Source organism: Callorhinchus milii, unplaced genomic scaffold (genome assembly GCF_018977255.1).
Source record: "Callorhinchus milii isolate IMCB2004 unplaced genomic scaffold, IMCB_Cmil_1.0 Scaffold8, whole genome shotgun sequence".
Taxonomy (NCBI): Eukaryota; Metazoa; Chordata; class Chondrichthyes; order Chimaeriformes; family Callorhinchidae; genus Callorhinchus; species Callorhinchus milii.
In genome coordinates, this window is record NW_024704749.1 from 20,065,627 (window position 1) to 20,093,300 (window position 27,674).

Consider the following 27,674-nt stretch of genomic DNA (forward strand, 5'->3'; position numbering starts at 1 on the left):
TCACAGGTTATACTGTAAAGTGCAGTGACTGTGTGTTTTGTGGGTGAACATGGCAAATGATTTACACGCAGCATTGTCCCAACAGCCATGAAGCGAAGGACCAATTCTATTTCAGAAATGATTGGCCACCTGCTCTTTTCCAATAGTGCCACAGGATCTTTAACATCTATCTGAACAGGAAGACGGGACCGCGTTTAACATCTCATCTTAAGCACTGCATCAAAGTGTCAGCTTAGACCCATATGAGCTCCAAGTCCCGAACGTGGCGAAGGCAGAGAAAGCGTCGTCCGTTTCCCGAACGAACAATGCGACGGGTTCTCCGCCGGGAAATAATATCTTGGGGCCGCGGCGCAGAGTTTGGGGGCGCGACATGTCCGGCGGCCGCCCCCGGGATGGCGGGCGGTCAGACGGATGGACCTCGGTCCCCCTCCCGCCGGCCAATCCTCGCGCTCCGGCCGAGCGGACACGGCGGCCGGCGACAGAGACGTTCACGGGACTCGGCTGAACCCCATCGCTCGGAGACCACCCGATCGATGGCTCCATCCATTGTCCCCCTCTCCTCCTCCTCCTCCTCCTTTCTCACTGAGGAGGACCAGTGGGTGGGGGGGGGGGGGTGACGTCACCGTTCCCTAACCCGCCGCGTCTGATTGGCTGAACCGCGCGGCCGGGGGGGGGGGGCGGGGTTGGAGTGGTCCGGCGCTTGGGTCTGATTGGGCGGCCGGCGCGTCCGTCAACGCGGGCGGTCCCGCCCTGATGGCGGAGGGACAGCTCGGGCGGCCAATCAGCGGCCGGGGATGGGGTTTGAGCCCCGCCCCCTCCCCAGCCTGACCCGCCCCCACCACCACCACCACCACTCGCTCTGAGCTGCATCCAAAGTTATGTGTGGGATCGTCTCCAGTGCAGCGCTGAGTGTCCACAGACAGCACTGAGGACAGCACCGACTGAGCAGATCATCCTTCCTGACTGTGAGTACCCTCTCCATCAGCCTCAGCAGAAGCATCAGTGCACAATAGCATTGCAGTAATTACCATCACAATGATCCTAATCATCATCATTGGGGGCATAATAATAATATTCATCATCATCGTCATCATCGGGCATAATAATATTCACCATCGGCGTCGGGCTTGACACACAGCGCCTCACCCTCACGCCTTCGAGACGTCTCCCAGCGCCCCGCAGATTGCACCGAGCAAGCGACTCGGCCGGGGCTGAGACGCGGCAGCCGGGCGGGCGCAGCAGTCAGCCGCAAACGGTCGTGGATCGAGCGGCCAAATTATTATTATTATTATTATTATTTTTGGAAGGGTTTGCTAACCCCTGGAAAAGCGATCCGTAAATCAACTAACAACCGGGCGCCTGCTTACCGCTGGGTAAATAGAGGAGTGCGTGCGGAGGAAGGAAGGAAACTTGCCCAACTTTTCGCCCTGACCCGGGAATCGAACCCAGGTCCTCTCGCTTGCGAGGCGAGTGCTCTGACCACTTGAGCTACAGGACTTCTCTAAGGTGGCAAGGCAGCGACTTTTTTTTTGAGGACATCATCTTCAATCAATACAGTCTTGCAGGAGAATTGACCCTTAAGAGGATGATGCGGTTAATCTCTCTCCATCTTTAAGATTGTGGGTACAAATAGCATCGTATGGTATTGTAGATCGGCCTCTGCTGTAGGTGTTTGATGGTTTTTTTTTAAGGGGGTGGGGGGTTGTGGGCCGTAACGGTATTGAACAGGAGATATTTGGTAAGAGTGAGGGTTGGGTAGGACTCTTACTAAGTGTAAGTGACAAGCAGTGACACTCACTGTAAATGAGCTGCTGAGGGTGAATCTGTTGTGATCTAAAAATATATTGAGGGAGAATATTGAGAATATTGAGGGCGGAATCCTCTTGAGAAAGCAACAATATTTACAATGTGAATTCCCCGCTGTCCAGATTATCTGTCACTTTATGGCTGAGTTCAAACGTAGACAGTTAATTTCATTGAAAGGGTCTATCGATAAGGTGTTAGTGGATGTGTACAGTGTTAGAGTCAGCAGATGGTACAGTTGCTCATTTTATTAACATATATTTCTGTTATGCTAGATTTCCATTTATTTTATTGGTAAACAAACTGAAGTGTGCTTATTTATACTGAGTTAAAATAAACCTCAATACGATACATTGATTTCTTTTTCGTTCAGAGCAATGTATGAACTTGTATACACTTTTGATTGTCAGTTTCTTTATCAAAATATACTTCTTGTTACGTGGGGGTGGGGGGTGAACAGAAGGTATGTGGGATCTTCCCATGGCTGAGCTTGCTCCCTGGTGAAGTGAAGCGCTATATCAAATGCAAGGATTATTATTATTGTTATTATAAGTGCCTGGCAATGAATCGAGCCGCCAGCCTTCTGTGGTGGTTTCGGTAGTCCAGTTCCTGAACCAGGTAGGTCCACAGTATTCGAGGGCACTGCTGATGACCGCCCAGCCCAGCCCGGCCCGGCCCGGCCCGGCTCATCGACAGTACCTGGAAGGGCAGACCAGTCATCCCACTCAGCTCCTGTTAACCGTGCGAGCCAAAGCCCTAACGGGTAGGGTGTTCCTAGTTGGACGGGCAGCGGGAACGCTTGCCAGACATTTCTATGCGTCCAAGATAATTATTTCTCCATAAACAATGAATTTACTGAATACATTAGAATGTATCTGTCTAGTATGTATCTAGTAAACAAATTATTTACAAACAATTCGAGCACATTGTTTGAGAAAACATTGAGTACTGTAGTTGGGATTACATCGATTTGCAGGAAGATGTTCCTCCCCTAGGGAGGTTTTTCTGAACTATAGCTAAAATAATCATAATAATAATAATCCTTGCACTTGACATAGTGCGCGTTATCACATCTTCGAGACGACTCAAAGCGCTTATGCTGTAAAGTGAATTGACTGTATTTTGGGGGCGAAATGCGGCAAAACTAACTCAGAAAAAGAGGCCAATAAAGTTTCATCGGCTATGCTCAACTTTTATGTTTTATGCTGTTTTGTTGTCTCACTCCTTACAGATCACTAACAAGTCTCAAGGCTGGATTTGCGGTGTGGGATCTTTGCTCATTTGGAGATATCTCCATATCTGCATTCACTAAACATCACTGCCTCCCTGGGAGAGGGACAGAATCCAGCGTCCCGCCTGCTCGATACAGGATAAAAGAAGCAACTGTTAAAGATTAGAACCATGAAAGCAATTCTACTCATGACGGTCCTGATCACTTTAGGGTCATGGATACAAGCAGGTAAATCAGTTTTGAATATTTGTAGCTAGCGGACACGCAAGCCGCAGGATCTATTCCTGTGATGAGTGGAGTTTGTTAGTGGATTAGATAGTCCAACAGCAACCCTCAAAACCCCAATGTATAATTTATAGATTTTGTGGTGATTTTTGTACTGTAGTTCCGAAGACATTGTTCATTTTTAATACCAGAATTTTTAGATGAATATTTGAGGGCAAATTTAACCTTCGAGTGTGACAGCAATTGATTGAATCCATCCTGTTAACACGAAACACAGACTTGTGATTTGTTCCTGGTTCTCAAATCTAAGATGAATTCAGAGTTGGGGCAGATTGAATGATGTGATGTTGCCACACGTGTAACTCAACTTGTGCAGTTTCAGTTCCATGTTTCGGAGAACAGAGAGGAAAGTTATACTGAAAGCGAAACGGTGCAGACTGCAATTTTCATCAGTAAAATGGGAGATTATAGAATGGAAGGCCAGTGGCCTGTGCTCAGTGAATACTGAGCCTCTTCACATTCATTGCAGTTTCAACCAAAGTGAAAGCAAAGGGTAGGTCCCAGAGCACTTGACAGTGGCGGAGTTCGACATCGAGGGGGAGGGGGGAAGTGGGGAGGTGACTGTAGACACGGTCGAAGAGGAAGGTCTTCAAAGTTGCTTGAAAACTGAAAATAATTGTTGAAAATGTCATTTTAGACTTAGTTTACACCAATCCTATGAACGGTGTTTTCTTACTAAAAAAGCATTTGACTACATTTAGGTTAATCTCATTTATATCAAGGAAACTAACATAATAGATATATTTAAGCGTGTAGATTTTCCACGTACCTCGTCATAAAGGTAATAAAATAATAATAACAGTCCATACTTTTGGTACAATGGCTTTCACGTCAGGAGGATGTTCCAAAGCGGTTACAGGAGAGACGGTAAAGTGCAGTGACTGTGTTTTGTGGGCATACGTGGGAGTCCGTTTGCTCTCCCCCAAGCATTGATGTGTAGAAGAAGAGGAAGCTGTGGGCCTGTGCAGGGCAGTGCTCTCCGCTGCCTGTGTCATTGGCAGGGCATTGGGCTGGCTGCCTGGCTGACTGACTCACTCACACACTCATTCACTCACTGACTCACTCACTCACACACTCACTCACTCACTGACTACCCGACTCACTGACTGACTCACTCACTCCCTCACTCACTGACCGACTGACTGCCATTATTATGGTACGGCTGGAAGCGAAGAAACATAGAGATGAGCAAAGAGGAAGTTTGGAAATTCAGAATTTAACTCCTGATTTTATACGCTCAGGCTCCCCAAATGCGGTTCCTGCAAAGCTCTTTGAGGATGTGATGAGGCGCTGGATCAAATATGAGGATTATTATTATTATCATCACTTAAAACAGAATTGTGGCACTGAGCAACACAGATTTCTTAATAAATGTGTTACTTGTTGCTTTCTTTGTTCTTCTTCCTCTTATTATTTTTCTCTCTTATTGGGTTCAAGACCCATATTGAGATTTTAAGATCATGGTCTAAGATGTCATTTCAGTGCAGTGCTGGTGATTGTGTTGCATCGTCACAAGTGCCGTCCTTGCGATTTGACGTTAACTGAGGTCCCGTCTGCCGGTTCAGGCTGACGTGAAAGATCCCATGGTACTATTCGAAAAGACACAGTCACTGCACTTTACAGTAAATCCTGTGAAGTGCCTTGGGACGTCTTGACCAACATGTTAATACAATATAATAATAATAATCCTTGCATTTGATATAGCGCCTTATCACGTCTTCAAAGCCCTTCACAGAATATACGGTAAAGTGTAGTTACTGTGTATTTTGTCTGCGAAACATGGCAGCCAATTGCGCTCAGCAGTGTCCCACAAACAGTCGTGGGATTGAGTGACCAATTTATTATTATTATTACTCTTTTGGAGGGATTATTATTATTACATACAGAAAATAAAAACGAGAGATTTAGCTTTAACGCTGTGCGGCAGGCGAGGCGGGAAGTATATCAAAATACAAACGTAAGGCGCTGTATCAAAAATCCGAAGATTATTTCTTTATTATTAAATCCTGTGAAGCACTTTGAGACATTTCAGTGACATGGCGCTGGATTAACTGTAAGGATTATTATTGTTGCTTCTTTGGCAAATGCGTTTGGACAATTGTGGAGCTGATGTGGCGTTTGGACAACGACCAACAGCACAACGTTAAAACATTCGAACAACCTCGCATTCGAAACGCTGTCCATTTGGCAGGCCAGATGTTACTGCATGATAAGAGGTTGTGATTTCTTGTTGGTCGGTCTCTCAGTGTCTCTCTCTCTCGTCCCCTTTTATTTCTCAGAGAGGGGACGTTGAAGTGAGATTCTATTTGCCACTTTGGTTTTTTTTTTAACTGTCGATCTAGAGTTTATTTTACAAACTTGTCCTGTAATCAACTTGATTTGGCTTCGTCAACAATAATCTGGCAGACTGTCAGCCACTCAGCTGCTCTTAACAGAGCCCCCAGGCCTTATTCAGCAGTTACAATATCACAGCCAACTAAAGACATGCTTAATGCAGAGATAGGAATCATTCCGTGTAGCCAACTGGGAGACATTGCAGGCCTCTTTGCTGCCAGCCAGTCTCGCCTTGTTTTTTTTTTTTGCGTTTTGTATTTAAATATCACGTTATGGTTCACATCCAAGAGTTTGTGGTATGTTTAGTGCCACCCCTCAGCGCTGCCCAGCTGTCTGCCAGCCAACAGGTTTGGCACAAAGTTATTTTCCTGCAAGATTAAGCTCATTGAAATGGGCTCCTTATTTCTCCTCGTTAGAATCTGAGTTTTCTTTGAGGTTTCTGTTTGTTTCCACTCCTAATTTATTTCTCCCGACGTCCTGACTGACGATCCCCGAATAAAATGAGGCATTCGTTTAATGGGCTGTTTGTGGGAAGTCGCTGTGCACAATTGGGGCTACTGCGTTGATCAACAAACACCCAGTCACTACACTCTACAGTGAATCCTGTGAAGCGCTTTGAGATGTCCTTCTGATGTAAAACCACTAAGGATTATTATTAATATTACAGTGACCTCCTGATAACTCAACCCTAGCTTAACTTGTCACTGCCACTTAAGTCATCAAGCTGTCAATATCCTGGCATTTATTTATGTATTTATACATATATGTATATATTTCGCCCAAAAATAGACAGTCAATTCACTTTATAGTATAGTCTGTGAAACACTTTGAGAAGTCTCGAAGGTGTGAAAAGCGCTATATCAAATACAAGGATTATTATTATTATTATTACACATATGTCTGATTCACCACTCTGGATAAGTCATCACTGGGGTACAAGCAGCTTTACCGTTGTTGGCTGCTGGGTTCGCTGACAAAACAGTCACTGCACTTAACAGTTTATTCTTTGAAGCACTTTGGGATGTCCTCACGCCATGAAAGGCATTGTACCAAATGTCAGGATATATTATTTCTGCTTTAACGATAAACAATAGCTTCAGAATGAACAGTGTTGTTTACAAAGTAGAAGATTTGAAAACAAAATTAAAATAGCAAAGATATCATTCAGATTTAATTGATGACACCAATGCTGACAAGAAGAGTTACTCTGAGTTACTCTCAGAAATCTTTCTGAGCAGCTTCACTTTGCACTTCATGCTTGCTCACTGCTAGATTTGGTATGTATATATAGAATCCTGGCATTTTATTTGATATAGCGCCTTATCACTTCTTCGAGACATCTCAAAGTGCTTCACAGAATATGCTTTAAGCGAATTGACTGTATATTTTGTGGACGAAAAGACAGCATCCAGTTGTGCACAGCAATGTCCCACAAACAGTCGTGGATTGAGTGACCGAATCATTATATAAGAAAAGTCAGTCCTTAACTAGACTCACTTCAGAGAAATCTGTAAACCCAGCTGGTAAGCATTAGGTTAAATTCTTCATGCCCCATTACGTTTCTTGTAAAAATAACACAGTCCCAGAAGAATACATTTAGTTGATGCCAATTCTTGAGAAAGCTTGCTACAGAATCAGACTGTAGCCAGACTACGTAAGGAATCCAGCTAAATACTTGTGCTGATTAAGGTTTTGTTGTTTGTCCTCTACTATAGGTCAGGTTGTGAAATTAGACGCTTGGGATAAGCAACATGTTTGCCAGCGTTACAAGTGATCCTTTGCAAAGCTTAATCAAAGCTCCAAGCATACTAAAGCTGCCACAGAAAGTCACGCTCTCAGCAGTGAAATAGTAACAAGGACCTGGAGATAGAAATGAGTGAAAAGTATGTTTGGAATATACAGCAAGGACAGAGCTAGTATCAGGTTACTTTCTTTATACTAATTGTCCCCAACCTTTCCGTCCTGTGCATTAAGTTCCAGATGAATCAAAACCAGAATCTTCCATAGAATTTTGTACGAACTAGTCTGTGTTGGTGTTCATACTCCATACACACCCCTCTATTCCGTTCACGTACCCCCTCTATTTTCCTCTCGTACCCCTCTATTCCTCTCTCCTACACCCTCTAATCTCCTCCCTTACACCCCTCTATTCCCTTCCCCTACATCCCTCTATTCCCCCCTCCTACACCCTTGTTCCCTTCTCCCTCAAGTATCAAGTTTGCTCCACCTTTGTTCCTCCTGATTCCATCAATTAGTGTGTTGAAGTGACGATCAGTGAAACACCTTAAACTAATGACTAATAGTCCATACAGAACTAACTGCTATCAACATCTCCATTATTGTAGCAGGCGACTACCAAGATGGTAGAAGGCCGACTAGGTGGACCTTGGCCTTTTTCGTCTGGCAATTCTAATGTTACTCTGACTGTCCAGATGGTGAGAATTCAGCCCCTCACACTGTTGGATAGTTCGTCCCAGCCCGCTTCCTCAGTGAAGTAATAACTGTTCATAACCTAAACAAATACATTTGTTCTATTTTCAGACAGATTCCTACCGGTATCTGTATACATTTACTGTTAACACTGCATATTCCAACCTATTGTATGTTCACTCATTGTTATATCATTATGTAATTTATACTCCACATTCCCCCTCCTCATCCCTTGTACCCGTCTATCCCCTTCTCCCTCAAGCATTGTGATTCCTCCGCCTATGTAGCACAGTCAGCCTGGCTCATCGGCAGGATCTGGAAAGGCAAGACCAGTCATCCCATTCAGCTCCTGTTAGCCCTGCAAGCCAAAGCCCTAACGGGTAGGGTGGTTCTAGCTGGACAAGCAGCGGGAAAGCTCACCAGACACCAGTATCAATGGCAAGCTCTGTGGTTAGACTCCAGCAGTTACCCCAAACCTTGACTCTTGCCAACCTATGCCTAATACTTTCGGCATTAGGAAAGCAGGATAAGTCCCTCCAGGGAGAGAGTTCCCATTCCATTCCAATGTCCTTTCTCTGGGATTTCCATGTGTAGGTGGAATTCTCAGCTTGGTTTGGATACTCTTAAGCAACGGTGATAGGTTTCCGCATGTGTCAGACACCCGGCTGACCCCCCCAAAAAAAGAGCTCACAAACTTTGCTGACGTTCCAGTGCAGCGCTGGGGGCAGGGCTGTGTTGCTGAAGGTTGAGTCTTTCAGATGAGACATTTAAACTGATGTCCTGCGTGCGGCTGTTCAGGTGAATGTTAAAGAGGCCGTGGCACTATAAAAAGAGGTGTGTCCCAGTGTCCTGGCCAACAATCACCCAGATAAAATTGGTCACTCACTTCATGGCTGGTTGAGTTTGTACCGACTACTTGTAGTGGCTGAAAGTGCAATCATTGGCAGCCACTATGCCCCGAAACTCTGGAACACTCTTCCTCCATCCCTCCACCTTGCCCCTTCCTTCCCCATTTTCAGGTCGCACCTGAAGACCTTCCTGTTCGACGTGCCTACCGTCACCACCCCCTCCCCCCCACGGCTCGGAGTCGTGCTCCGCTACTGTGGAGCGCTCTGGGACCCTAGCCTGCGTGAGGGGCTTTGTATAAATGCAAGTTATTGTTGTTGTTGTTTGTAGGACATTGCTGTGTGCAAATTGCCTGCTGAGTTTCACTCACATAATACCGAGCAGTCACTACACTTTACAGTGCTTTGAGACTGTGATAAGGTGCCGTATCAAATGCAAGGATTATTATTATAATAACCCAAATTGTGAAGAAACCATATGGGATAACTTTCTGCATAATCATACAGATCAAATCAACGGGTTTTACTGATACCTGATACCGTGTATCGTTGCGTACTTTTAGAGTCATTTTATATTATGAATGAAAATATATAATACGTTAAAAGGTCTTTACGTTGACAGTGTGCTGAACAATAACAACAACTTGCACTTGTACAGCGCCCTCCACGTAGGGTAGGGTCTGAGAGCATTTAACAGTGGCGGAGCCTGACTCCGAGCCGGGTTGGGGGAGGCGGGAGGGGGGAGATGGTCTTAAGTACAGACGAAAAGGAAGGTTTTCAGGCGGAACTTGAAGAAGGGGAGAGAGGGGGCAAGACGGAGAGATTGAGGCAGAGGCGATACAATCTAGAGTTCTGAAGGGCCAGATACAATAATAAGTTGCATTTATATAGCGTCCTTCATGCAGGGTAGTGTCTCAGAGTGCTGGGTGAGAAATCTGCTGATCGGTTACAGTTAAAAAGAGGAACGTACAAGATTGGAAAAGGCCATTGATAAATTTTGCGAATGTGAAGGCTCTTATGTTCATTTTGCTTTCTGTGAGAGCAGCTCTCTTTCTTGTTCCTGAAAGCTAGACATCTATACTTAGTCTGAGCGAGCCAAAGCAGGAAAACGAAGACTGCTGACTTTGAGGAAGGGTGGAACAAGTGGGGGAGGTGGGGGTGAGTGTCTGCAAACACACATTCCGTGCCCCATGGCAATGAATACCAAATTAGAACTTGAGCTTTCTAAAATTACGAGTTCGCTGCACACGCCAGAGTAACTATACAATGGTATAGAAGGATAAGCTAGAGCAGGGCAGGAAAGGATAGATATGGCCTTCTGTTTGCCTCTGATAAGAACTTGTTTATGTTAAAGGCATTGCTGAATATTCAGGGTTGATGACTTGTCCACTAAGGAAGTGAAGGACAATAGGTGTGTACGAAAGACAGGCGCAAAGGTTAGTCCTAAAATGCCCTTGGATTGAAAAATGTCTTTCAATTGTTGAGCCCTTGAGATTTTAGACGTCTTTCCAGAGACAGAAAACGTCTGCATGAATCAGACTCGAGTCTTTCTGTCTGTGCTGCATCCCTTTGACTGGCCTGTCTGTAAAATGCTTGTGTAAATATTTAAGTGAAGCGAGTCATTAAGATGGAATATTTCATGTGGAATGGCTTTCATTCGAAATAACAAATTATTTTTTAAAAGTGTTGCTTGGCACTGGTGCCCTAGACGGGCACATTGAGGCGGGCGGTGGTGTTGGAGGAAGTGTGATAAGGACTAGGTGAAGCAGTTGTGGACTGAAACAGGAACCTTCAAAGGTGCAGGAATGCTCGGTGCTGATGCGTAATGGGAGAAGGGCAAACAGGAAGTCTGCATTGCATATTTTTCTTAGAATCCCAGAGGAATGACGTGAAACAGCCAGCGAGCCCACACCGAGCAATCAACTCGATCTGTTTCCTTTTATCTTTGTCTTTCTCTCTCTGACAGTCTACCCCTTTTCCATGCCTCCGACTTTCCCCATATCCACTCCTGTGCCTCCTGAGTCTCTCCCCTTGACCTTGCACATCTTCAGCCGCCTTCCTGGCCCCTGAGGTTTCCTTCCTGCCTACTCCACGTCTGAGATCATCACACCGAGTCATTTTGAGATTTCCTTTGCTGCTGCCTCAAGGTCTTCTGCCCTTCCCTCTCTCTTTCTCTCTCGCTCACTGTATGGGATCCTCGAGTGAAAGAAAGCGGTGTGTGAGTGGGCAAGGAGGGAAAGTGAGAGTGATTTGGGAGGCAGGGAAATGGCAGGTCAGAGGCACAGTGAAGGAGAATTTCAAGAGACCGAGAGTAAGTGGTGAATATTAAGGCCTGTTTTAAGTTGAAATCCAGAGGCATATTCAATGTTTTCTGGCCAGCACGGTTTGCTAACTCCCCTCTTTATTTTGAGGATATTCCATCCTTGTGGATCAGAGCTCATTCCTAAGAGATGTTTCCGACCTAGAATAGGTTCAGGGTCAATTCTCCCCAAGCTCAGTTTTCCTAAGGAATCATAGGAAATCACAGGAAAGATGTAACTTGAAGCGTTGGCACTATGCTGTTGGTGTTGCACTTCCTGTCATTTTTAAGCCAAACATTTTCACAGCTCTGAGTTAAATATCAGTTTGCAGTTCATTGCCTCCTGCTGAAATGCCAATAAAATCCAGAAGAAATCACACAGATCTGAGTCCCAAGTGAGCGCAGTGCCAGTATCCAGCCGTTCCTGTTTTACTGAACAGCAACAACAACAACATTACATTTGTACAGCGTCTTTCACGTCGGGAGCACGTCCCAAGGTGCTGGAGAAGCTCAGTGTCCCTCCCTGTTTTTATAAATATAATCCAAGATCGAAACTGCCTCAAGCTCGTGCTATTGCTCTTTCCCCCCCTCTCTTAAGCAGTGTGACACTATCCCTCTTCAACCAGTGGGTCACTGTCTGCAGCTCTTGTGGTCGAACGATTTACCATTGGTCGTGAAAAATCATGGTAGGCTGGGAGCGGCTGATTCCTGTGTCCTGCAGTAGCTACAGATCATTTAACACATCAACTGAGCATCTGAGGACCACACATTGGGACTGAGGCCCACTCGCAAACAGTGAAATGGCAACTTAGTCGTTTTTTTAATTCACAAAATCACATACGCTCCAAAACAGTGTATGGCTGAACACTGAAACGCAGACAGTATTGCACTGCGTTCGAAGCATGTCTTCTCTCCTGGGCTCGAATGGGAGAGAGCACTGTAGCGAAATCCGGATGTTAGCGACATTTGATTGGAATGTTACATGAAAGTAATAATGTTATGCAATGGTCGGTCTAATCATGTTGGGATGTTTAAATCAAGAAGACAGCAATGTACTCTTATTTATATAAAACGCTTCTCCTAAAGCAATAAACATGTGCACAATCTCTAGAATTTTCTTCGAAAGTTGTTTGAAGACGCAAATCCTCAGATCAGATCAACTTAATTGGGTGAGGACAGCCTGGGACTCTTACACAATTTGCGGAGGCAGTGGATTCTCACGGGAGTATGATATAACCACAACAAAAACAAAAGGAATAAGGAGTCAAGTACAGGAAGCTGTGAATCTCTTCAAAGATAAGAACAAGGGAATGTACAAACTGTTTTTCCCCCAAAGAAAATTGGCCAATAAACCTTCGGAATTCGAGACAGTGTCAGTCCCCAGTTGTTCTGTGCTGGGTAAGAAACGGGCCCTGATATGATCCGTTATTTTTTTCAAAAAAAACTTGTCCAATTTCACACGACGAGGAGATGCTGGTTGGATTGTGTCCGAGAATAAATCAAGATCATAAATCACGAACACTCAAATCGATTTATTATGATAATAATAATAATAATAATTAATCCTTAAATTTCACACAGCAGCTTTCGTGTCGGGAGGATGTCCCAAGGCTTTTCGCAGGCTTTTACTGTGAAGCGGGGTGACTGTGTAAATGTGGGCGAACGAATTTATCAACCTCATCTGACAGGAGGTCATTCATCCCATCGAACCGCTCCACAGTTTTTAGCAAATTGTTGCAGACGCCTCAATCCCCTGGGGAGCACATTTACCCGTGTTCAGTGTGAGGTTACGAGGCTGGTTTGATTCCATCGTTCTGAATGTTTACGGGCCCAGCTGAGGAAGAACGGTAGTTGCTGGCACATTACCTGGAGGGATCAGTTGAGTAGAAGCAGCAACTCAAGTGGGATTGGTGTCTAATTTGCTGTATTTTTTTAAAGGGATTCCTTAATAAGAACCCGCACTTTCACAAATCGAGGCTACCTTTGGTAATCAGAGTACATAATGCCGACCTGAGGGGATTTATCTTTATTCTTTAAATCCCTCCTTAAAACGTATCCCTACGGTGACGTCACCTCCCCCTCGCTCACTGTCCAAACCCCACCATTATAATAATAATAATAATAATAATAATCCTTGCATTTGCTATAGCGCTTTTCACGTCTTCTCGACGTCTCAAAGCGCTTCACAGAAGAGGCCGTAAAGTGAATTGACTGTATATTTGTGGGCGAAAGGCGGCAGCCAATTGTGCGCAGCAGCGTCCCACAAACAGTCGTGGATTGAAAATGACCAATTTATTATTGTTTTGGTTTTGGAGGGATTATTATTAGGCTCTGTGTGGAGTAAGGAAACTTGCCCAAGGTTTCGCCCTCTGCCTGGGAATGAACCCAGGTGTCTCACTTGCAAGGCGAGTGCTCTCACCACTGAGCTACAGGACTCCACAAACAAAATGCAACAAAAACAGAAGTGGCTGGGAATGCTCAGCAGGTCAGGCGGCATCTATGGAGAAAGGAAAGTGAGTCAACGTTTCGGGTCAGAACTGGGGCATGTTGGGAGGGAGAGGCTTTTAAGGGCTAACAGAAAAGGCCCAGGAAGGCAAAGGAGACAAAGACAAAGGGTAGAGGACAGAGGACAAAGAACTGTTAATGATGCAAAATAAAGGATGGGGTGGGGGGGGGGTTGTTCAGTGTTCTGAGAAGCTATCCTGTGTGAGGGCCGTTACAGAAACACAAATTGTTGGTGCTGATCTACACTTGGAAGTATTCCAAAGCAGAATCACTCCAGAATGTCAGGAAGAAATCTGTTCAGATATATTGCAAGTTAGACCCCATTGTCATTGTGTTCCTTTATTCCATCATTTTTCTTTGATCAGCCGAGTGTCTGAAACCCATCACCGTTGCTTAAGAGTATCCAAACCCAACTGAGAATTCCATGCATCCCCCTACACGTGGAAATCCCAGCGATAGATCGTTGGTATGGAACGGGCACTCTCTCCCTGGAGAGACTCATCCTCTGCTTATCTAGAAGGATTCATGCTCAATCTGTTTAATCTGCTGAGGAATGTTTTTGCGAACAGTTCTCCAAAGGTAAATCAAGTGAAGCTAGACTACCTCGTCTTATCTGCTTATCCAGCCTAGACTGTTCAGGGTTTAGTTTGCCAGTCTGCCTCAGTTGATAGCACTCTCATCTCTGAGTCAGAAGGTTGTGTTAATCAAGCTCCACGTCAGGACTTTGAGCTCAGAGTCTTTGCTGACCCTCGAGTGCAGTGCTTGGGGTGTGTTGCGATGTCGGATGAGACATTAAACCGAGGTCCCACCTGCCTGCACAGTTGGATGTTGAAGATCCCATGGCACTATTCGAAAAGAGAGGGAGTTTTTCCCAGTGTCCTGGCCAACAATCCTCCAATAAATACCCAATAATTCAAATTGGTCATTCACTTCATGGCTGTTTGTGGGACGTTGCTGTGTGCAAATTAGCTGCCTCGTTCACCCTCAAAATACACAGTCGCTTCCCTTTCAGTAATGTCCTGTGAAGCGCTTTGAGACATCCGCCTGATGTGGATGTAAAGTGCTGTTATTATTATCGGCCATTACGTTCTCTCGATTTTGAGGCTAGTTCAGTTGATATTGTGAATCGCGCCCTGTAAATAAGCCACGCAATCACTCCGTTCCGAGATCTTCTTCCGAGGAAGATGTTGCCGCTGTTGCCAGTTGCAAACCCATTCGACTGTAAAAGAGACAATTTCCTGTAGGCTGGCTCCAGCCCCCAGCCCCAGCCCCAGCTCCTGGAACTTCCTGTCAGTCATTCTGGCTGCAGATAGCATCAATACGACCATCACTGGAATGGCACTGTGTCTCACCGCTTGCTGTACCAATTTCGGCATCGTGGGACATAAACAGGAAGGAACGAGTAAAACAAAATGGGAAGAGCGCGACAATAGGAGACGAGCACTCTCTCCTATGAAGCAATTGCCCGTTAATGGCACCAGATTAAAATGCTTTTCTCGGCAATCAGAAGGCAATTCCAAGCATCCACAAACCTCATTCTCAGTTGTTTACAGCCTTTTGCACGCCAACTGAAGTCACAGGCATCCCAACGCCTGCTGGTTCAGCTTGGCATTTCCTGGAGCCCACACACTGCTTGCTTGACATTACATCGAAACCCTAGACCAGTTGTCACCTTGCACGCTGGGAAACTCTCTGGGCAACTATCCACGTATTACTTTACTCCATCCTGGAGTCCCTTCACTTCACCCTTTCACTCCCCACCTTTAAAGCCCAACTGTTCCTTCTGTCACCTTATTCCCACCCCTCACACTCTCCTCAGCCCCCTCCCGTCCCTCCCTGTAGTTCGTGCTGTGGACATCCTCCTGAACGTGAATGGATTTACATAAATCTAAATTGTTGTGGTTGGTTTCTCCGCGGTGACAATCAGTGTAATTTATCACCGGGTAAACGCTGCACACTGCTCGACTAAAGCGAATATGACTCTTTGTGTTTTGACAGCTGCCGCGCAGAGCAATAGATGTCGACTCACGAATGTTTCATCCAGCCATCCCATCACCGTGTCTGAGCTGAAGGTGGTGCAGAGAGGGGATGCGTTACAGAACTGTGTGAACTGCAGCAGTACTGCTCAAGAGACTGTCCACGTCATCCATGTGGAGTACACCAACATCTTGCCAACGGTAATCACACAGCAATATTCAGTGTTCAATTTTCAGGGCAAAGCTTTGGGTACGATTCCTCACGGCACACGCCTCTATTTACCTCGCAGTAAGTAGGAACCCGGTTGTTAGTCGAACGCAGATCTCTTTCCAGGGGTAATAATCCCATCCAAATAAATAATAATAATTTGCTCACTTCAATCCACAACTGTGTGTGGGACACTGATGTGCGTAATTGGCTGCCGTGTTTCGCCCACAAAATATACAGTCAATTCACTTTACGTCCTTTACATCGTGTATCCTGTGAAGCGCTTTGAGACGTCTCGAAGATGTGATAAAACGCTATATCAAATGCAATGAATATTATTTCTCTTTATTGTTTATGCAAAATGTTTCTTGGGTTGTTCCTCATTTTTCTTGTTGAGGATGGAGAGTGACGTGTATCGCGTACAGTTTAATAAATGCATTAACGGCCATTTCAGGGATGATATTAATAATAATCCTTGCATTCGATACAGCGCCTTATCACGTCTTCGATAAAGGGGGGAAACAGGGGCTGTTCCAGCAGAACTTTAGCTCAATGTAAAGCATTCCTTGTAAGGGTTGCAATCCCGGGATTTCAGGCAAAACATGGAACTCGGGGTTTCAATCCTGGGATTTTTGGGAATTGCTATTACCAAATGGGATCCCGGGGGAACCCTACCTCTGTGACCTCCTCAAATGTTCCCAACCCGCCCGCTCCCTCCGCTCAGCAGGCACCAGCCCATCCAACATTCAGTCTATCTTTCCCCCCTCTCTGGAACTCCATCCTGAAAAGAGGTGAGGAAGGAGGCTGAGTTAGAGTCGGAACTCCTCCTTATTCAAGGTCTATCTCAAACTGTTCTCTCCGATCACGCCTTCTGTCCCCTCCCCACTTGCCCTCACCCCACACTCTCAGCCCAAGTGCTCAGCCAGGACCGGCAAATACCTTGGGACGTCCTGCGGATGGTGCAAGGCAAATTGATATCGTATTTGTACAGCAGTCTGCGGGATATTATTCTGCACAAATTTTTGGCTGCCGCATTCGCCTCCAAATACATTCACCACACCTTACCGTACATTCTGTGGAGCGTTTTGATTTGTGGTGCTAGCGTGAAAGGCGTTGTATCAGAGGTAAGGATTAATACACAATATTTGTTGTTCCAGTCGCCATAGAGAATACATTGCTCTCAGGACTTGTGCCTGAATGCCATACTTTTTGTAATGCTGCAATCGCACTGTGTACACAAGCAAGCAGGCGAATAATTACATGTCCAGGGCATGGCTGATGTCGTAGGACTGGCAGGGACATAGCTGGCTAGCTGCCGAGCACAGCATGGCGACAGCTCTATTAAACTATTAAACTGCGATTGAAGAATAGAGGGAAATCAACTTACATAAGCACAGAGCATGAAAGCAGAAAAAAAAAACCTCTGATCAAACAGAAAACAATTGTATCTGCCAGAAACACAAGCAAAAATAGAACTGGGGGCCCAATATTTCCAATTGTTTTGTTAGCAAAGACTGCGTGGACGTTAATGACTTCTATATGGACCGTTGCAGGAGACAGCCTCCAGATGACGGACACATTAGCGTGGACATCAGTTAGTTCAAAAAATAAACTCTCTCCAGGTTTATTGGGGTAAAAGCCTTCCAGCTCACAAGATTATAAAAAGAATTCTCTGCAGGAAATGTCTGGAAAGGACATTAAATGTGGTGCACAGCGAGAAAGAGGCTTTCTATTTTTAAAACTCTCTCCAGATGTGTTGGTGGTTTGTTGGGATAACTGCTGGAGTCTCAACCAGTCTAAACCACATAGCTCGCCGTTGCGATCACTGCTCGGCAAGCTTCCCGCACCTCCTGTGTATAACCAATGGGACTTTGCAAGTTAATAACGTACCAAATCCGACCATCTTTTCCCGCAGTGGCTTTCAATACAACAACTGATTCCAAATGTTATTTTTACACCTAAGTAAATAACTAAATTGGGTTCTATCTGTACAGTCATCAACGAGGTGCTGATTTCAGTGACTTAAGTTGGACTTTTCCATTCTTCTTCCCTCTTCCTGTGAGCGGTCAGGGTTGTGGCCACCTGGACGTTGAGGGAAGTTTCACTCAGTGGAGCAACTGCCTGTAACAATGCTCTCCCGCTCAGCCTTGTGCCACTGACCGCCTCATCAAGTTAGTCATCACCGCTGAGCCACAGGGATTTGTTTCTCTGTTTTCCTTATTCTATTGGGTATTTGTCGTAGAGATACCACGGTCCAAACTGAGGTCCAGAAGCATTTCCTCACACAGAGGGTTGTGAAGGTGTGCAATGCTCTTCCCCAGAGAGCGTTAGAAGCTGAATTAATAGAGATGTTTAACGGAGAGACAGACAGATACTCTGAGGCAGTGGAGGGATTGAGGGTATGGCAAAAGGGTGATGAATTGAGAATAAAAGATCTTCTAAGATCCAATAAACTGCTGGAACAGGCTTGATGGACTGAATGGCCTCCTCCTGCTCCTGATTCTATCCCTATCCCTATATCTGCTTATTGCTGGGGGCTGTTGTAATGCTTTTCCCCAATGTACGGTTTGGTGATGCTCTTCTTCGCTCTAATTGCAGGTTAGGTTGGATTTGACTCATGTCAATGACACTCAGACAATGATCTTCGTGCTCAACAGCAAGATTGCATTGATTTGGAACATCACTCATGCACAAAGATTTCCAATTATAGTCAATGTAAGTATTAGTCTTATTTGCACTTAGATACGGTTGATTACTGTAATGAACATTGTTTAAAATCCATAGCAAAGTACAATTGATGGGATAGAACGCCACAAACATTACGGGAAATTTATTTTGTGATTCCGAGCAGGGTTTATTTCCACACAGCTCCTGTTAATCCTGCGGGCTAGAGCCCTGACATAGCATGATCCTAGCAGGAAAACTTGCCAGGGAGTGCTCCCAATGCAAGCTATGCATTTTTGACGTGAGATTCCAGCTATTACCCCAACGCACACTCTGGGGTCCCCAAGCCTTGGCTCTTGCCAACCTGCGCCTAATACTCTCTGGAATTAGGTTAACAGGATGTGTCCCTCCAGGGAGAGAGTGCGCATTCCATTCCAGACACAGAGAAATTTCCATGTGTAGGTGCCAGACATATGTGCAATCGCCAGTCTGATTTGGATAGGCGTAAGCATGGGTTTCCACGTGTGTCAGAGTCCCGGCTGATCACAGTGACGGGTTTCCACGTGTGTCAGACTCCCGGCTGATCACAGTGATGGGTTTCCACGTGTGTCAGACTCCCGGCTGATCACAGTGATGGGTTTCCACGTGTGTCAGACTCCTGGCTGATCACAGTGACGGGTCTCCACGTGTGTCAGACTCCCGGCTGATCACAGCAACAGGTTTCCACGTGTGTCAGACATCTGGTGACCAAAGAAAACAGACTGAATTACTGCCATCTAAATTGTCTTCCCGCTGCGTGGAAACCCGTCACTGTGATCAGCCGGGAATCTGACACACGTGGAAACCTTGGCCATAGCGGCCTTGTTACAGTAACTGGGTGGGAAGAATCCCTAATTGACAGCAGGAGCAGGTCACCAGGAAGAGTGTCAGGGCTGTAAGAGACAGCTTGATGCTGTGATTGTAAAACGGTAGGGAGGGTAAGGATGAGAACTAATGGGCCAAAGTCTCTTACTTCATCCGTTCAAACCTCTTTTGTGATTGTTGTGAAGCGAACCCTTTCATTTTATTTCATATTAAAGTCAATGGTAAGTGCCTATAAGCATGAACTGAACAACAGTTGTGAATTTGTGACAGAATAAACCCAAAGCAATGACCATTGATAATGTGACAATAAACAGCCCCACGGCCTTTCCATTGGCTGCAGTGTTATTCACACTAGATACACTGACGAGTCCCTCGTGAGAGATGCTTTTCCTTGCCAACAAAAAGTTTAAACAGCAATTTGCCTTCCGAGATTTCCGAGATTAAAGAGGAGACAAGGATTCCGCCTGGAATCCTGAATTCCTGGGTTCGATGGACATTCCTTTCCCAGCTAAAGAAAATGAAACCATCGGATTTTTTTTTCTGAAAAGCAAATGAAAACGCTACACCAAGAAATAAGGTTCAAGTGGCTTTTTTTAAAAAAAAAACATTTCCGTTCCAAGCAACAACCACTGTTAAAGAGTAAAGAGTGCAGAGTTTGCAGTTGTATCGAGTTTTTCACATTGGGAAGAAGGCATTTGCCCACAAAACGCACAGTTACTACACTTTAAATCCCGTGAAGCGCTTTGAGACGTCCTGATGTGACAGGCCATTTGCCCCTTCCTTCACTTCCTTTTCAAGGTCGGTCTCAAGACCTTCCAATTTCACTGCCTTCAACAACAACTTGCATTTTATAGCGGCCTTTGGGTGGGGCAGGGTTTCAGAACGGTTAACAGTGGCAGAGCCTGATGCTGAGCCTGGGTTGGTGGGGTGGGGGTTGGGGGGGGTGGAGGGTGCAGGGGCAGAGGAGGTGACCCGAAGCACAGCAGCCAGACCCAGCGAGGTTAGGAAAGTCTTTCAAACCAATAATAAATTGGTCACTTCAATCCAGGACTGTTCGTGGGACACTGCCGCGCAAATTTGGCTGCCGCGTTTCGCCCACAAATATACAGTCAATTTGCTTTACAGTATATTCTGTGAAGCGTTTTGAGATGTCTCGAAGACGTGATCAGGCGCTGCATCAAATGCGAGGATTATTATTATTATTAAAGTGGAAATGTTTGTATTCGATTCCCAGCATCACTGGTTATATTTCTCACTGTTACTTCCTAGGCACTAGACACTTCCTCTAATACATTTGGCAGCCCTTTAATCAGACCAATCTCTCGTTGAGTTGTGGGTCTGTGTTTTTCCGAAACACATTTGCTGCAGTGGATCATCACATTTTCCCCCTGTTTTGTCTGTGGAATCACATTGTTTATAACCAGTGCTGTTTTTCAACGCGGATTCCCGGACAGGAAGAAGTCGGAGTGATAGGGGGACAAGGCAGTGGGTGCTCCAACCAACAAACAGCTTTATATATGGTACTCGTCAGTCTGCAGTCAGACTGAGATCAGAACAAACAGTAGCCCTGCCCTGATTAAAACAATTATCATTGAAATAAAACAATTATCGTTGAAATAAGGCAATTATCATTGAAATAAAACAATTATCTTTGAAATAAAACAATTGTCGTTGAAATAGAATCGTTGGAACGTAAAAAAAAATAATCCTTGCATTTGATTGAGCGCCTTTCACATCAGGAGGACGTCTGAAAGCGCTTCGCAAGTCAAGTGTATGTGTTTTAGATGAACGCAGTAATCAGCAGTAATTGAGGGCTACCAAAAGACGACTGGTTTTAGAAACATGTGGCTCCTTTATAAAATTAGTGATGGTCAAAGCTTTATTCCCGATTGAAATTCCAATTGATTTTGATTGATTCGGTTCCCGAGAGCACGAGAAACCAAATGAATTGGAATGTTTAAAGGGGGTGGTGGGGAAGGAAAGCGTAGCGGATGAAACAGAGACAGCGCTCATTACACAAAGCGTGGTGAGGGCTGTGCGTGCACTGAGATGGAGCTGAGTGTCCGTGACTGTGGCAGTTCCACCGACCTCAGCGGCCATCACCTTAATAAACCTCTTCAATCTCTGCTCATTGGCTCAGGGCCATCAAAGGGCCTTTCAGAGGTTAGACTCTTGGCCGCTGACGCACAGAAGTTAAAAAGGTCTCGTTTCCTGTCCCTCTCGAAGTTCAGGAAGACGTTTGGCACCAGTGTATTCAGCTGAGACTTGAAGGGGGTTGTTGTGAAAATAAACATTCTTTTTCTAATTGTATCCCAGAATAAAAAGTCTGCTAGTCACTGCTTGGCAGCTCTCTCTCTCTCTCTCTCTCTCTCTCTCACTCTCTCTCTCACTCATGTATGAATGGTCTACACGAGAGCACGGCTGGGGTACCTGCTCTACTCTCACCTTGTCTGCTCGGCTACTCCAGGCTTACTGTGTGTCCCTCACTCTCTCTAATGTCACCGTCAGTGGCCGAGCCTTCAGATCCTTCCCCCGAGCTTCCGGAGTTTCCTTGTTCTGCCCCTCTGTCTCGCCCCCTCTTTATCTATCTTTGTTCCACTCCAAACCGTCCACAAAATTTCACCCACAAAACACACGATCAGTTCACTTTGCAGTATATTCTGTGAAGCGCTTTGAGACGTCTCGAAGACGCGATAAGCCACTATATCAAATACAAGGCTTATTATTATTTATTATTATCAGGAACACTGAACAATGTGATAAGGCGCTATATCAAATGCAAGGATTATTATTATTATTAAATCCTACCTCTCCGATCATGCCTCTAGTCACCACCCCCCCCCCACCCACCCTCTCTTGCTCAGCATCCAACCCATTTAAATTGCTCCCAAGATATTAATATCCATGAATGGCACTGTATAAGTGCAATTTGTTGTTCGTTCTTGGGAAATAAACAATTACTCTGTTTGATAGGTTCCTTATGTTAGGAATTAACTTCTGTGGTATTTTCATTCACCTTTAAGAAGATCTCAGTTATTTCAGTCAGATCTGATTTAGATAGGGAAAGGGACCGGAGTCTACTTATTGTGTTCAGTTTTGGGATCCAATCTTAGGGTACACTAGGATTGGAGGATCTGCAACAATAATTCACTGGATTAATACAGGAGTGGCAAGGAAGTGTTTAGCATTGGTGAGAGGCTGAGGAAGGAGGGTTAGAGTTGAGGAGGTGTGGAGTAATCAGATCAAGAAAGACTGGATAGTGGACAGCTCTACCCTTGGGCCACAGAGATACCAACAAAGGATATTTCTTACCTTACAATTAGACCAAAACTGGTTAGACGTGAGATCAGAAACCTCTTCACGCAGACACTTGTACGAATGTAGAATGCACTGTTCCAGAAGGCTTAAAAGGCAAAATCAATTCAAATAACTGTTTGAGTGGGGCTTGACCCTACCAACCTTCTGACTCCGAGGTGAAAGGGCTACCAGTCGAGCCAGGCTGACACCATGGGTAAGAGGTTTCAGGTGCAGAAGACTGTTTGGCTTATTTGATTTGATTCTTGCAGAATTTCCAAATTTCTGTTACAGCAACAAGCTGATTATTGAATGAGTCCAGCATCCTGGCCTCGGCCTCTCTTCCTAATTAAAACTATTATTTTTGGTTTGCAGAATGGAGTTGCTTTTCTAATTGCTTCACCTCTCTGTTTCACAGTTATCTTCAAACAGCAAGCTGTGTTGTGGGACAATAGAGAATGAGGTGACTCTATTCACATTTCCCCCCTTTTCGACCAGTAAAGATCTCTTGGAGACAGCCAGAAAAAATTTTCCTTCAATCGCCTCTGTCACAGAGCTTGTGAAGCCGATGGATGTCACGTTCAGAACGAGAGAAGGTGAGTGGTGTGCACTTCTCTTATTCATTTCTCTCAGAATATCTGCAAAAATTCTATTTAAACAGTTTGAAAGGTTGAAGCCAAACAAAGAGATTTTAGCAGATGTGAAAGAGGGATCCCACCAAGATAAAGTGAATAGACCTTTACTCTCATTCCATATAATGGGGCAAATGGCAATAAAATGGCACAAAGGGAACATAGTGCCTTTCAGATTCTACCCCGTTCTCCAGAACTCCATCCCAGACCCCACCACCACCCCCCCCCTCACCTCATTCAAGGTTCGAATCAAGACCTAATAATAATAATTCTTGCTTTGATATAGCACCTTATCACGTTGTCGAGATGTCTCAAAGTGATTCACAGAATATACTGTAGAGGGTAGTGACTGTGTGTTATGTGTGCAAAGCGCAGCTGCCAATTGTGCACAGCAGTGTCCCGCGAACAACCGTGAAGTGAGTGAATGATTTTATTTTGGGGGATTGTTGGCCGAGACACGGGGAGAGAGAGAGAGAGAGAGAGAGAGAGAGAAACTCCCTTCTCTTTTCGAACAGGACCGAGGGATCTTTAACAAATACCCGAACAGGCAGACGGGACCAGCCTCTATGTCCGCGCTTTTAGCCTTTCCCAAAAAAAAACCCAAACAGCCCCCAGGATTTCCAGGATCCTCGGTATTTTGTCTATAGTTCTAAAATAAAAATTGATTCTGAGCATTAATTGATGGATGGATCGATTGATTGATTGGGGCCAGGAGTGAAACGTAAATGCCTTCATTTATTTAATTTGTCGTTTTATTTGATCAGATATGAAGCTTCCCACGACATCTGGACAAGAGCCTCTTGTCACTAGCACCTGGTATTTACACTACAGCTTCAATGAACCACAGCTGATCGGTTGCACAGAGTCTGATGAGCACGCGGACAGACAAATCCAAACCCACGTCATCAGTTTCAAGCCCTCGCCTTACTTCAGGTAAAGGTTTGCCAGACTTTGCAGTTGCTGCTCATTTGCTTTGTGTGTGTGTAAAAAAGACTACAGAAAAGAAGTTAAGAGAGAAGATTTCCAGTGTTACTTCAGTGGGACACGAGCAGGTTTGATGATGTCTGCCTTTGGTAGGGATTCCCTTACACAATTAAAATGTTATATAATATAAGGATTTCCCTTAAACAGTTAAATGCTTGTTACAATGCGGGGGTTGATGAGATTGGAGTGTAAAGGGAACCTTCCAGGATGTTGGGTGTGTAGCTGGTGAACCAACAGTGTGCCAGCCTCTTATAACTATAATAACACAGCTGTAACATGTTTTTAAAATCTGTTTTTATGTAATATTAATGAACTGAAAGCTATTAATACGTACACCTGGAACCACAGAAGGCGGTCATTGTGTCTGTGCTGGTTCTTTTAAAGAGCAATCCTAACAGGTCCTTTGAGACGTCTTCAACTCTGTGATAAGTCACTATATCAAATGCAAGTGTTATTATTATTAAATATTGTGACTGTAAATCGTGCAGTTTGACACTGAGATTTTCCCATTGTTTGTGATGCAGTGATTCCGTGAATAGAACAGTCAACATCTACATTGGATTTAAGGACTGGGGAAACTATAAGATACCCAAGTTGTTTCTCAGCATAGAGATCAAACAGCCTGTGACTGTACACATCGACGGGGAAGCTCATCCACCGATAAACATTAAGGTAAAGTTATTCAAATCATTTGTTCAGAAGTCAGTGATCCCTTGGGAGAATAGTAGCAACAGCTTGCCTTTATACAGGGTGAATCAGCAGGCTTTACTCATAGAGCTTTTAATTATTAATTAATTATTCTCTATTTTTAAGACAACAACGTATTGTGCTTATATAGCGCTCTCCACCCAGGGTAGAGTCTCAGAGCGCTTACCAGTGGCGGAGTCTGACTCCGAGATGGGGCGGGAGGGAAGGTGACCATCAGCATGGTTGAACAGGAAGGTTTTCAGGCGGGACTTGAAAGAGTGGAGAGAGGGATTGAGGGAGAGAGTTCCAGAATTTTGGGGCGTAGTGGCTGAAAGCGCGACCTCCGATGATGGGGCGGAGGGTGCGAGGGACGAGCAGGAGGCCGGTGCCAGTCGAGCGGAGGCACCGGGTGGTGGATTGGGGAGTGAGGAGGTTCCAGGACGAGTTAGGGAAGTTCCAGGGAGTGAAGAGATTTGAACACAAAGTGTGAGGATCTTGAAGTCGATCTGGGCCAGAACTGTTGAGATGTGGTTGAGCACGCGCAGCTATTACACGAGACGTCTTACCTCATGTTTTGTGAACATTTTTGTCACCGAGTTGATATGTGTAAAGATCTACGCAGCCCGCAGTTTGAGCATCTCACATAGACCTACGAGTAAGGATGTTGGACTTGCCCTGTATAATGCCATTGCCACAGGACAGCGTCTCAGAGCGCTGATGATAATGGCGATAAACGACCATTTTGCTGCCAAGAATGGAAGCTCCATTTCTTGGAGAAAGAGCCGAGATCAACTGGTCAGACCTCAAATAACACTGCAATTACCCTGCAAAGATACTAGTCAAAAGAGTTTCTCTCTCCCGGTGAGCTGCCTGACAATCCCCCAGATAAATTTGTTCGCTTTACAGCTGTTTGTGGGATATTGCTGTGTGCAAAATCAGTTGCCGTGTTCACCTGCAAAAGACGGTCATTATTGTTTGCAGCAATCAGCTGTGAAGCATTATAGGCGCTTGTATCAAACAGAAATAATATTGTATTAGCCTTCATTCAGGCCAGGCCTTGGCTACGATACTTGATGCAAATATTCCATTCACAAAATCGTTACGGCATTAAATGGAGGAAGTGAGTTGAGTAATATTGTGTTTCTTTCCCAGCTGCCTCATGAATCCAGATTTATGTTTCTGAACGACATGTTTAAAACACATACATTTAACTACAGTGAGGAATGGCCCGACATGAACCTTCTCCCTTTGACGTCCTATACCGAGATTCCACTGGCTGACCAGGTTCACCTTCAAATCCGGAGAGATGGTAAGAGAACAACTGCAAATTACATTTACACGGGGCCTTTCGCATCGGGAGGATGTCCCAAGGCGCTGGACAGTCAGGGATTTGGACCCGAGCAGGTGGTCGGGGTCGGGGTCGGGAGTGGTGGAAGGCAGGAAGGGTAAGGGTAGGAGGGTAGCCGAAACCGCGGTCAAAGAGGAGGGTATTGAGACGTGTTTTGAAGGAGGCAAGGGAGGGAACCAGGTGAAGGGACTGTGGGATGGAGTTCATAAGGGTGGGGACAGGGAGCAGGCTGAAGCCCACTGAGCGGAGGGAGCGGATAGGTTGAAAACAGCAGCGACAACAGCAACTTGCATTCACCCAGTGCCTCTCACACAGCATAGCACCTCGGAGTGCTGTACAGTGGTGGGGTTGGACACTGAGCAAGGGAGAAGGGGGAGGTGACTATCGGCACGGTTGACGAGATACATTTTAAATTGGGATTTAATGGTAAAGGTAACCAGAGTACCACATCTGTTTTGAGCTGTGGGCGTTACTTGGCTCCACTTCTCGCCTTGCAAGCGAGAGACCTGGGTTTGATTCCCAGCAGAGCGAAACCTTGGGCAAGTTTCCTTACTCCACACGCCTGATAATAATCCCTCAAGAAAAAAAACCCAATAATAATTTGGTCACTCAATCCACGACTGTTTGTGGGGACGCTGCTGTGCGCAATTGGCTGCCGCATTTCGCCCACAAAATATACAGTCAATTCACTTTACAGTATACCCTGTGAAGCGCTTTGAGACTTCTAGAAGACGTGAAAAGCGCTATATCAAATGAAAGGATTATTATTTATTGTTATTGAATTCTTTCAGATTCATTTCATTAATAAGTTAGCAAGTTGCAGGCTCAATAAAGAGTCAGCAATCTCTTCTACGTGGTCTTGACATCCTTTATAAAAGGAGGGTTGGGCTTGACTAAATTAATAAAGAAATATTGATGTGAAATAACAATATTCCTTGCGTTTGATGTAGCGCCTTATCAGGTCTTTGAGACGCCTCAAAGAGCTTCACAAGCTGTAACGTAAGGTGATCCCCTTTCAGTGATGGTGAGCGAGAGAGAGAGAAAGAGATGATTCCTCTTCCCGACCTGCACATGTTTGAGCTCCCATTGTAAAGAGGACGTTCAGCAGCTGTGCCGAAGTGAGGCTAACATTGAGTTCTTTATCTTTCCCCTGTAGGCAGCACGCAGCATCCCATACCCTTTCACGTACAAACAGAGTCGCCGCTCGATATTTCCAAGATCATTCACTGCGGAGAAACAGGGATGGAGATTTACTACCGAACATCAACCGGCAAAGTAACTATCC

General features: G+C 45.2%; 1 protein-coding gene across 2 annotated transcripts in view; it reads left to right on the forward strand.

The window, feature by feature from the left end:
* Positions 1-872: 872 nt before the first annotated feature.
* LOC103184679 (endoglin) overlaps positions 873-27,674 on the forward strand; it is a 37,740-nt gene continuing 10,938 nt past the window's right edge. The window contains exons 1-9 of one of the 2 annotated variants that reach the window (XM_007902836.2): positions 873-965; positions 3,035-3,262; positions 15,731-15,909; positions 18,515-18,631; positions 23,157-23,334; positions 24,135-24,303; positions 24,879-25,026; positions 26,194-26,350; positions 27,546-27,664. In XM_007902836.2, the coding sequence (XP_007901027.2) occupies positions 3,205-3,262; positions 15,731-15,909; positions 18,515-18,631; positions 23,157-23,334; positions 24,135-24,303; positions 24,879-25,026; positions 26,194-26,350; positions 27,546-27,664 (1,125 nt within the window). In that variant the 5' untranslated portion in view covers positions 873-965; positions 3,035-3,204. Of the gene's footprint in view, positions 966-1,514; positions 1,620-3,034; positions 3,263-15,730; positions 15,910-18,514; positions 18,632-23,156; positions 23,335-24,134; positions 24,304-24,878; positions 25,027-26,193; positions 26,351-27,545; positions 27,665-27,674 lie in introns of those variants that run through there. The other variant, XM_007902837.2, reaches the window with a different exon arrangement.